This window comes from Geotrypetes seraphini, chromosome 5, assembly GCF_902459505.1.
Source record: "Geotrypetes seraphini chromosome 5, aGeoSer1.1, whole genome shotgun sequence".
Lineage (NCBI taxonomy): Eukaryota > Metazoa > Chordata > Amphibia > Gymnophiona > Dermophiidae > Geotrypetes > Geotrypetes seraphini.
The window spans coordinates 89187540-89199809 of NC_047088.1; the positions used below are offsets into that span (position 1 = coordinate 89187540).

Consider the following 12270-nt stretch of genomic DNA (forward strand, 5'->3'; position numbering starts at 1 on the left):
CCTTTATAAAAGGAGTCCTAAGTAGTGTACGAAAATAAAAAATTCATAATATATCAAATAGACCTACATAAGGAAACTAACATAAATCAGCTAAATATTGTCTTGCCAAGAATTTATAATCCAGCCAGTTTTGCTTTAATCTTATGCTCCATAAAACTGCAAGAAAAAAATGGTCTTGAGTTCCTTTTAAAAAACAGTAAAACTGTTCAGTTTTCTCATCCCAGGATGTAAAGAATTCCATATTTATTTATTTATTTTTGTATTTATACACTTCTTATAACCTAAGGGGTTTACATTCAGGTAAAAGAAAGAACCTTTACCCTGCAAATCAAGAGTATAACATTCTACTGGATTGGTAGACTTTCAACTTAGCAGAATTCAATGGATAAGTCATCTGATTTAGAAGATTATGCAAAGCAATTTAAATCTGATATGCTGTTCAATCAGTAACCAGTGTAATGATTTCAGAATAGGAGTAATATGATCATAATGTGAAACTCCCATCAGAATTCTCACTGTAACATTTTGAGCTACTTGTAAAGATTTCAGGTAAATTTTAGGTAAGCCCGCTAAAAGACTATTGCAATAATCAAAAACTGGAAATACAGTACTTTGTATCACTAGACGAAAATTACCCCGGCCAAATAAAACTCCCTAATCTATGTATCTGTCTCAGTCTGAAAGGCCATACCAATAATTTTAGTAACCTGTTTCATGGAAAATGCAGAATCCATCATTACTCCAAGATTTCTCATCTTCTCAACAACTAGAATCTCAATATTATTGATCACAAAGCTTTGAGGAATATCAGAAGACTTGTAGTCAGCTAAAAACAATATCTGTGTTTTGACCATATTTATTTGTAGTTGATTACCCTTTACCCACTGGCCAATCATAGATAAATACATTCATAATGCTTTCAAAGTATTATCAACAGATGTATAAATTCTAATAAGAAATTGGATATTCTCAACATAAATTATAAAATTAAGTCCAAGACTGTTTAATACTTTACATACAGGCAGTAATAATATATTGAACAAAACCGCTGGTAAAGAAGAGCCTTGAGGCACTCCCGTCAGACACTGAAACAATGTAGATGTTTTGTTATTAAAAGCTTCACAGTATGTCCCATCATTAAGAAAGGAATGAACCAATTCAAACAATGCCATCAATACCAATAATAGATCAAAATTACACCCCACCCCCATTTTTACAAAACCATGCAAGAGGTGTTGGCACCAGCCGGTGCGCTGAATGCTTAGTTCTATTCCGACAGTCACAGAGTTCCTATGAGCATCAGAGCAGCGCAGAGCATTCAGTGCACTGGCCATCGCTAAAAACCTCTTGCACTGTTTTGTAAAATGTGCGGCGGTAGGGGAGGGGGGATAAATGATTAATGGTGTCAAATGCGGAAGAAATGTCTAGACTGGCCAAGAGGTAACATTCAATTCTGTCAAAACATTCTCTAAATACATCAAAAAGAGAGAACAACATCTCAGCATCATGCATTGCATTGTGGTTCCAGATTTGAATTCTATGCTTTATGCAGAGACAAATAGCAAGTGCTTTTTCAGTGGCAGGCTCATTGCTCTGGATTGGGCTTGCATGCAGGACATGTTAAATTTTGTTCTATGATTCAGCAATTTAAGAACATCTTGAAGACCCATCTCTTTTTGCAGGCCACTTCTAACGTGTAAAAATCAGTTTTGCAGCAGATTCAGAATATTCTCCTAGCCCAAACTTTTGCTTTCTTTGTTTTTGTAAGCTGTGTGTTTAATAACTTTTATTGAATGTTATTTGGAAGCTGCTTATGTTATAGGAAGCTGCTTATGTTATAGGCAGTGTATAAATTCTTGAACAAAAAAATAATAATAATTTTCCACAATGTAGGTACATATATCATTAATGAAATATGAATGTACACTTATAGAAGCCCATTTTACAACACCACGGTAGTGATTCCCGTGTGGCAAAAGTGACATAGCCCATTCAATTGCTATTGGCTTAACCAGATTTGCTGCACTGGTACTCACTACCACAGCTTTGCAAAAAGGGCCCAGAGTGTATACAAACCTTTTCACATTTATCAATATAATTTGAAAAAGAGAATTTGTATGAAATCAGACATCATTGAAAGGGCCTGTTTTTATGAGATGCATAGTTACCTTTGTAAAATATGCCTACATCAAGTGGCTTTTCTGACATCTCATTTAGACACCACATTATAAAATTAACTCCTATACTGTTTACTCATTGTTGAGATTTTGCCATCATACATGGTGTGCAGCATTTTATTAATTCTGGGGATAAAACAGTTTTGCACTTTTCTGATTACTTTCTGTAAACTTCTTATCAATTCCTTATTTCTCAGGCTGTAAATCAAGGGGTTGAACAGTGGAATTACAGTGATATATACTACAGTAAGCAGTTTGTTAAGACCCATGGAGTAATCAGACTGAGGTCTCAGATACACAGCAAAAGAGGTCCCATAAAATAATAGAACAACTGTGAGATGAGAGGAACAGGTAGAAAAGGTTTTTTGTCTACTTTTCGCAGAGCGAATGTTTAATACAGCAGAAATAATGTATGCATATGATATAATTGTTAATAGAAATGGGGTAAAATCTAGAAATGGACCTGCAATATAATTTACAGTTTCAATGAGAGAGCTCCCTGAACATGACAGAATCATCAATGCTGTGATGTCACAGAAGAAATGGTTGATTTCATTAGAACTACAGAAAGATGACTGTGATATTATAGTAACATGAGAGACTGGATTTAGAAATGCAATTGTCCATGAAACAGCGGCTAGAATAATGCAGACTTTCTTGTTCATGATGACTGTGTAATGCAAGGGTCTGCAGATGGCAACATAGCGATCATAGGCCATGGCAGTGAGGAGGTAGAACTCAGTATTTGTAAAGGTGAAGAACAGGTACATCTGTATCATACACTGCATAAAAGAAATGGTCTTATTCTGTGCTATGAGCACTGCTAATAATTTGGGCATCGTGACAGTCACATAACAGATTTCGAGGAAGGACAAGTTGATGAGGAAGAAGAACATAGGGCTGTGCAGATGGGAATCAGAGCAAACTGTGATTATAATAAGAAGGTTCCCTGTCAAGGACAGCATATAAATAATAAAAAACACAATGAAAAGAAAGAACTGCATCTCAGGAAGCTCAGAGAATCCCAGAATGATGAATTCTGTCACTTTTGAGTGATTTGTCTTTTCCATTCTTTCAATGTTGTTTAGCTGTTGGAACAAAAGTAGACAAAACAAAATATATACTAAAACATAAGAGGTTCATAATCAAAACTTTAAAACATCCAAAAGTTGCCACTTGGACATCCTTTTCACCGGGACATCCTAGTGCAGATAATAAAAAGATTTCCTGGATTTCTGGCAGGATCTTTGGTCCACTGTGCAACTAGAGTTTGAATGGGTGTGTTAAGAGTCATGTTATGGGCATGATAAAGGTAGGATTTGGGAGGGCTTAACTTGGATATCCTGCAGCTATAATCGAAGATTTTCTAAAATGTCCTAGTCAGAACTTAGATGTTTTCAGCTAGACCTGTTTAAGAAGGAATTATTGAGATTATTATTGATACAGAACACAGCAGTTAGATTGATTTACAGACTGAAGAAATACGATGATGTTACGTTATTTTATTGCGAATTGCATTGGTTGCCTATGGAAGCTCGGGTATTGTTCAAGTTGGTCTGTTTTTTTGTTACAAGGTTTTATATGGTGCAGCCCCTACTTATCTGGCTAATAGTTTTCCATAGCTATGCACAATTGCAGTAGAAAAACTCATGCTCTGTTCAATTTCCCTTCTGTAAAAGGTTGTAAAAGCAAGAAATTAATAAATCACTCTTTAGCATCTCAGGCAGCTTCTCATGAAAAAGAATTTCGATTATTGTTGCTCACAGCTGTTTCTTACAGACATTTTAGAAAACAGCTAAAAACTTGAGGGGCATGGAGAAGGTAGACAAGGATAGATTCTTCAAACTACGGGGAACCACAGGCATTGTAGGGTCATGAAATAGTTAACTGTTGTTTAAAATATTGCTCTGGCCTACATAGCTGAAAACAGTGTATAATCTATTGACTTCATCTGCCTAAAATGTATGTCCCTACCTTACCACATTGTAAGCTGAATAGATAAGAGTTTGAGCCATGATGTACCCTGCCCTTCTGTACATTTAACTGTATGAGTTAGATAAGTGTCCTGCTAGTGACCTGCTAGTGTGAGCTTAGAACCAATGAGTGTTAAGAAAAGTAACACGTGAAAAGCTTTTTCTAGAATTCAGTTGTATAGCCAGAAAAATGAATAAATATCTCTGTAACTTCCTGGTTTCGGCACTTCTGAGCCAGCTTGGAGCTCAGGGGTCCAGCATGCATGCTGTGAATAAAACTTGTACTTCTTCACGCCTCTGACTTTGTGTGTCCAAGTGACCTTTCATTTGGCTTCCGAACAGGGACTTGAAGGTCTCTTGACCACTGGTTACTCGATTGGTCACTTGTTTCTGGTCCTACGGCTGATATGTCTGCTTAGCCGGCTGCCTTCCTTTTGGGGGGTTGGCAGACCTCAGGACGTTGGACCGCTTCAACTGACTTATCTAGTCTCAGTTTAAAGTACAAGAATCTGTATCTGTATCTGTACCTGGAGTGGCCACTATCTGGTAAGTGGGGATTGATCATCCCTATCCTGTCTCTCGTCTCCTGCCTAGTAAGCCACGTGATCTGTCGCTGAAAAGTTGTGGGAAAGGGATTCTAGGAACTGTTATTTTCTGGTTGAGTAACTGAACTGAAATCTGTTGTGTTTTGTGTGTTTGAGAGTGTCTGAGACGTCCTTGAGGATGAGTAGTGGCTCGTGGCCAGCAGGGGGTGCTGGTTATGGGACGGAAATGAGAATGGATGTTAGGACATGATAAGTGCAGTATTTTTTGTGGAGTTTTTTTTCTACAAAAAGCCAGTTATTTCGTATGATTCTGGGTAATTCTAGTTAGACAAACATCTGTGTTAGTTAAGGACCGCGCCCAAATAGAAGCGTACGAAAAACAGGTGAATAAAAATTTAAATATAATGTAGCTAAGGCCAGAAGAAAAAACACACTAAAGATTAATATAAGGAAAAGAATGGTGTTTTTTGTGTACTTTGCTGTTGAAGCTAAATCATGGTGGAAATCATGATTACATGATTACATGGAGGTTCTTTTGTATGTACTATAACTGTCCTGTCTTAGGCCAGCATCTTGTGCCAGTGAATAGTTTCTGTTCTTTGTTCAGCTTCCCGCCTTTAGCCTCGTGGTTCTAATTGAAAACAGATGTGCTCAGGCTAGTTAGGAAAACTCCATATTCCAAACTGAGATATAAAATGTATGAAGTATGAATGGCCAAAATATGAATGAAATTATGAATGTTTGGGGCCCATGGATGTAATATGTGATGATATGATTGTGGAAATATAAATGGTTTATATAAATGGTTTTTATAAGCAGAAACATTAAGAAAAACTCTTGAGTACGACATCTGGAAATGATTAGAGTCAGTCCCAAGAATAGGGAAAAGGGGGGCATTGAAAGCCCATGCTTCAGGAAGAGGAGAGGGGGATTTAACCCCCCTTTTTCTCCTGAGTAAGATTTCTGTGTAAGGCTGTGCAATTTGAATCTGTCAGCTTAGGAGTTTTTTTCTCCTTTAAGGCTCAGAACTTGTCAGCATGGAAGGACTGAGAATTTACCATGTTAATAATTGTGAATTCTTTTGAATGTTAATGTTAATTCAGAAATCATCTGAAACTTTGACTAACTTTTAAACATGGAGGAATGTTTCTTTGTTTAAACTTTGAGACCACCCATAGAAATGTTATTGGTCGTCAAACTTGATGATGTCACTAAACCAAAAGTTATATAATAGACTGTAATGAGATAGAAAGACGAGACCATTGTGAGAAGGCCAGTCTTTGGCCACGATGATGATCTCCCATGAGCGCAACGTAAGCAATTATGCTATTCTTTTGATCTAATAATGGGAAAATAGAACCAATAATTCAATAAATCCTGGTTATAATTTTAAAACCTTGCGCTGGTGTCATTTTGCATGTAGAATTATTTTCAAACCTGAAGCTTTCACAAATGGCGTCAATGCCCCATGCTCAATTGGTGCCGAAACCCGGGAACTAGCTAATTTGACGTCTTGAAAAAGCTTATAGGTTATTCATGGAAACTCTAGGAGCTCTGGAGATTTCGCATGGTTGTGTAACAAAAGGTGGTCACAGGTTGACTGGCTGCGCAGGAATATGGCGGAAATTAGAGATAAAACGGGACCGGAAAACTGGAAAATTGTGAGTATTACGCCTGTTTAAAAAAAAAATAATAATAATAATTAAAAAAAAAAAAAAAAAATTTAAAAATAATAAAAAGAAAAAAAAAATTAATTAATAATAATAAAAACAAAAAAATTATTTGAGCATGCTGCTTGTATATATCTGTACATAATGATATGAAGTTAGTGGAAATTAAATATTAATGGAAAAAGAAAAAAGAAAAAATTAGAAATAAAAGTAACACAGAAAGAATGTAACAGCCCAGTGGAACAGCAAAGATGGCTTGTGAAAAGAAAGAAAAAACCTTGCAGTGCTGGCATTTTTCCATCTGGCTTTTAAACTGAGCAGTGCCCGTCTGAAAGAAGAAAAAAGTGCCCAGTAGAGAGCAGGTCTCCTCTGTGAACGTAAGTTTTTGCTTGTTTGAAAATGCGTTATTAAGTTTGAAGAAAAAAACAAATTTGTTCTTTCCTGCTGTGTGTCTAAGTTTTGTCTCTGAACTAACTCTTTCTCTCTGTGACAAAGAAAACTGTCTGTTTTAATCTGACTTTGAAAAGTTTCCCTCACCCGTCTCTTTGTTTGAAAAAACGGGCTGAGGGCACCCCCCCCCCCTTTTCTTTGTCTCCCTCTGTGCATTTTCAGTGCCTATCTGAAGTAACTACTTTGAAAAGAAAAAAGAAATTGTGTTTCTCAGTTTTGTCTTTCTAAACTCCAGTTCTGTCTCTCAGTCTTTTTTGCTCTGCCCTAACTTTTTCTCTTGTCTCTGGAAAAAGAAAAATAAAGTTAATGGCTTCCCGTTCCCTTCAGTTTCCTTTGTTTGAAAGAGCGGGCTGCAAATGGGGGATTTTCACCCCCACCTTTTTCCTCCCTCGATGCTTTCCACAGAGCTATCACGTGAGGAAAGAGGGGGAGGGAATAGCAGCAATGGAGTCCTTTGTCTCAGGGCTACAGATTTCCAACAGGTATTTGCTTATCTCGGAGCAAGTCTGTTTTGCATATTAAAAGGGTTTATTGAGAACTGGTAGTTTAGCAAGACATGAGAATCTTATGTATCCGTGGCTTAAATTTGTTTCCGATGTAGTAGAAAAAAGATTCAATGTGGTCTCTCTCTGATAAAACTTTACCAGCATGCTGTTTAGAGTTCCGTAAAGTTTGTGTATGTTGTTTTTGTAGTGTAGATCTGCGGTGTTAGGAACAATGGAGGTACTTTGGGAGAGTTTCAGAAGCTGTTTGTAGTCTAAGGGCTCTGTATAAGAAGCATTCTAGAAAAAAAAAAAGACGTTATGTAGCTTGAATTTTTCCCTTGTTTCTTTATATTTTAAAAAGGTTATTAGAATGTTGGAAGAACAGAACTGTAGGATCTGAAGGAATTGGAAAGTGATATTTAAATGAGAAAGTGAATTGAAAAGGAAAAGAAAATTTGAATAGCTAGATCGTTTAAATGTTTGGCTGTTTCAAAGCAGGGAGATAGTTTGTAGAACGAATGTACAGGAATGTGGAAAGAAAGCTTGTGAAATGTTAATTCCTTGATTGTAAGGGATCTGATATGGAGAAGTTCGATAGGGAAGATGAGAGAAGAGAAAAGAATTCTGCTGGACTTGGGAATGAAAGGATAATTTTGTGGAAAAGAAAAAGATTTATTCCAAAAAACAGATACCATGCTTAAAAGCAGGCAAGTGTGCATAAGGGAAAAATAAAATCCCTGCCTTTATATTTTTATCTCAGGGTTCAAATTAGTTTTGAATATGAATTTTTGTGCCCCTGCATGGTTTATAAAGTATTTTTAAACTTGTGCATTGTCTGAAATGTATGATTAGGGAGTAATTAAATTTAAATGCATTTTAAAATTAAATTGGGAAGTTTAAAATAAAAAGATTAACAAAAGTAGAGGTTAAGTACCTATATTTTTTTGAAAATCGAAATAAATGTGAAACAAAGGGCTTGCTAACTTGGTTAACAGAAAAGAACAATTATAATAAACTTTTATTTAAGTGGATGAATTCGGAATTGAAATTTTGTTTACTTTTTACAAGTAAGCTCTTCAGGATAGGAACCTAATAAAGAATATGGAATTGAGAATAATTCCCTGATGTTAGAAAAAAAGAAAGTCTAATTTTACCATGTAGAGAATGTGTCTGCATGTTTAAATTTTCCTGTAGCCATATTTTGGTACTACAGGACCCTGAAAAAAAGTCTATTTAATCTGTATGTTTTGTGTTTCAGTTAAGAACCTTCTTTGAATCCTTTCAACAATTCAACACAGAAACTGTGGCTCTGCAATACAAGAATTAGTACAGTTTGCAGAGGGGATAACGTGATAACGTGCTATGTGCTTTTTTCTTTGTTCTTTTGTTAATGAACATGTGCTTTCCTTCCAGGATTTACACTGATCAGCAGTACCACATACCACCACTAGAGCTGTGGAGAACACAGAGAAAAAATTCCGATGCTGAATTTTCGGCGGGAATTTCAGTGTTCCTTTGTCTTCAACTAATGAGCTGTGCTTACCTTTCATTACAGAAAAGCCAAGCTTGAATTATGAAAATGTTGCAGCATGAACTTTTTAAAGCCATGATTTAAATTTCACTGAAATTAATTTAGAGACTCCGACCTTACAAGTTGCTAAAACTATTTGCAAAAGACATTTCTGGACTCATATAAAAAATTTTTGAACGAAAAAACAGACTTTATCTTAAACCATGTTACTTTAAATCACTTCATTTGAATTAGGCTTCTGAACTTTAATTATGCTTTTGCATAATTTCATAGACTTATTCTGATATTGCATTAATAACTGTATTTTCTTTATCATTGTCTTCATGCATTGTTCTCAGAAAATATTTTGTGTATCCTGTATTTTAAATTTTATTTCATATGACTATTTCTATACACAGTGGCAGCTTCTAAGCTGTAACACAGTGCCACAATATTGTTTAATTGGGTTTAACAGCTGATATCATCAGTCCTTTTAATGATTTTAATTTAAATTTGAGAAATGAGTTCCTGCAACACACACAGAAAAAGAAAACTTATATCTGATGTGCATGCATTATCTGCACATGAGTACATTTCCATATTAAGCATATATTTGGGTTTTCTTAACACTGTGCATTATTTTACACTTTATTGATTTAATTCCAAGATTTTATAACATAACACTTTTGAGCATAGGGACTAATTAAATTAGGTAATACTGAGGTTCTCTTTATCTTAGGGAAATCTAGGGTTCTATTTTTCTTTAACTATACTTTCTCTAAATTTTCTGACTTTTAAACTTCAAAAGTACTGGAGTTTCATGAATACCTCTATGAATAAAACAACAGACGTCTCTGCTCTAGGACTGTACTTGCACCTAGAACAGACACTGTCTAACTACCACTGGAATGGTAAGTTTCCTATATGATATGGTTTAGACAGCAACTTACATAAATGTACACTTAGATGGGTTTTATCTAGAATAGTGGATGGGATTTGCTTGCATTCTCACTAGAGAATTCAAGTATGCTTTGGGTAAGATCTTCTAGGCACCTGCCGTTGCAGCCTAGGTAGTACATTTTTCTGGCTTTTGCTATCTAATTGGCATTTAAAAGAATATACTTGCACAGACACACACTGATCCATGAGAAGAACCGTACCCTGAGTGAACCCCAGCGCCACAGATAAGACCACGAGCTCAATTATGAATATTACTTCATAAATTCAGTAATATCCAAGAGGGGATTGAGTAGTGGCTCGTGGCCAGCAGGGGGTGCTGGTTATGGGACGGAAATGAGAATGGATGTTAGGACATGATAAGTGCAGTATTTTTTGTGGAGTTTTTTTTCTACAAAAAGCCAGTTATTTCGTATGATTCTGGGTAATTCTAGTTAGACAAACATCTGTGTTAGTTAAGGACCGCGCCCAAATAGAAGCGTACGAAAAACAGGTGAATAAAAATTTAAATATAATGTAGCTAAGGCCAGAAGAAAAAACACACTAAAGATTAATATAAGGAAAAGAATGGTGTTTTTTGTGTACTTTGCTGTTGAAGCTAAATCATGGTGGAAATCATGATTACATGATTACATGGAGGTTCTTTTGTATGTACTATAACTGTCCTGTCTTAGGCCAGCATCTTGTGCCAGTGAATAGTTTCTGTTCTTTGTTCAGCTTCCCGCCTTTAGCCTCGTGGTTCTAATTGAAAACAGATGTGCTCAGGCTAGTTAGGAAAACTCCATATTCCAAACTGAGATATAAAATGTATGAAGTATGAATGGCCAAAATATGAATGAAATTATGAATGTTTGGGGCCCATGGATGTAATATGTGATGATATGATTGTGGAAATATAAATGGTTTATATAAATGGTTTTTATAAGCAGAAACATTAAGAAAAACTCTTGAGTACGACATCTGGAAATGATTAGAGTCAGTCCCAAGAATAGGGAAAAGGGGGGCATTGAAAGCCCATGCTTCAGGAAGAGGAGAGGGGGATTTAACCCCCCTTTTTCTCCTGAGTAAGATTTCTGTGTAAGGCTGTGCAATTTGAATCTGTCAGCTTAGGAGTTTTTTTCTCCTTTAAGGCTCAGAACTTGTCAGCATGGAAGGACTGAGAATTTACCATGTTAATAATTGTGAATTCTTTTGAATGTTAATGTTAATTCAGAAATCATCTGAAACTTTGACTAACTTTTAAACATGGAGGAATGTTTCTTTGTTTAAACTTTGAGACCACCCATAGAAATGTTATTGGTCGTCAAACTTGATGATGTCACTAAACCAAAAGTTATATAATAGACTGTAATGAGATAGAAAGACGAGACCATTGTGAGAAGGCCAGTCTTTGGCCACGATGATGATCTCCCATGAGCGCAACGTAAGCAATTATGCTATTCTTTTGATCTAATAATGGGAAAATAGAACCAATAATTCAATAAATCCTGGTTATAATTTTAAAACCTTGCGCTGGTGTCATTTTGCATGTAGAATTATTTTCAAACCTGAAGCTTTCACAAATGGCGTCAATGCCCCATGCTCAAGGACGAAGCGAGTGTGGACCTGTTAGTACTGCGTTTCCCTTGTCCGGAGACGGGCAGGGCCAGGAATTCAGGGAAGTGTTTTTGTCCTCCATTGCACAATGGGGGGATGTCTGTCTACCTGTGGGGATCCCTTGATATGTTAGCTAATTTTAAAAAAGGAATTTGTCTTTGATTATACTTAACAAATCAACCCTTATTTGTCTGTGCCAGTTAGAATGGCCGATATTTGGTGTGGGCTGGCCCCCTCTGGCTCCCTGGAAGAGGACATAACTCGTCAGGTTTTTATGCATTCGTTTGCTGTCAGTTCCTCTTCCAGTCAGCCAATTTTTGCATTCCAATGGGAAAACCCTTCCACTGGACAAACCTCCTAAGTAACCTGGACCCGTCTACCCCCAGGGCTTTAAAATTAGCCCCTCTCTATTCAGCACTGCCCTTGCTTCAGACCTTGCCAAATTCTTCCCTTCATCTGATTCCCAAGTCCTGCAGTATCCCGGGTTCTTTATGACTTCTGTCTGTTCAAATGTATCAGTGAAGTTTAAACTGTCAGTTGTTCACAGCATGAGAGGAGAGTACTTTTCCTTTTGTGCTGATAAGGGCCATGAAGTGTGTAGCACTTCCAATGTGGTTTCTCCTGAAACAGATAAGTGGTTTTGCATTTGAAGTTTTTGGCTATGTTATAAAATGTATATGCATATTCAGAAATGCATATAAACGAAAAATATGATTTCTGGAACTTATATTCCATGCTAAAAAGAAGTTCTTTGTCCAAATTTAGTAGTTATTTGTCTAAATTTAAAAGTTCTGAAAAGGACTACATCTGTAATTTGATCTCTTTGATCTTTAAGCAACTCTCTCTCCTTTGTGAAATTCTGTAGGAAGGGGGAGTAAGTCTCTACTGAGACCCATGTTGATTGTAA

At 36.3% G+C, this 12270-nt stretch overlaps 1 protein-coding gene across 1 annotated transcript; it reads right to left on the reverse strand.

The window, feature by feature from the left end:
• Positions 1-2233: 2233 nt before the first annotated feature.
• LOC117360337 (olfactory receptor 1019-like) lies at positions 2234-3247 on the reverse strand. Its single transcript, XM_033944033.1, has one exon. The coding sequence runs from the start codon at positions 3245-3247 to the stop codon at positions 2234-2236; it is 1014 nt and encodes a 337-aa protein (XP_033799924.1).
• Positions 3248-12270: the final 9023 nt, after the last annotated feature.

Coding starts and splice junctions, on each gene's coding strand:
- LOC117360337 (XM_033944033.1), bottom strand. CDS start 3,247: ATGGAAAAGACAAATCACTCAAAAGTGACAGAATTCATCATTCTGGGA.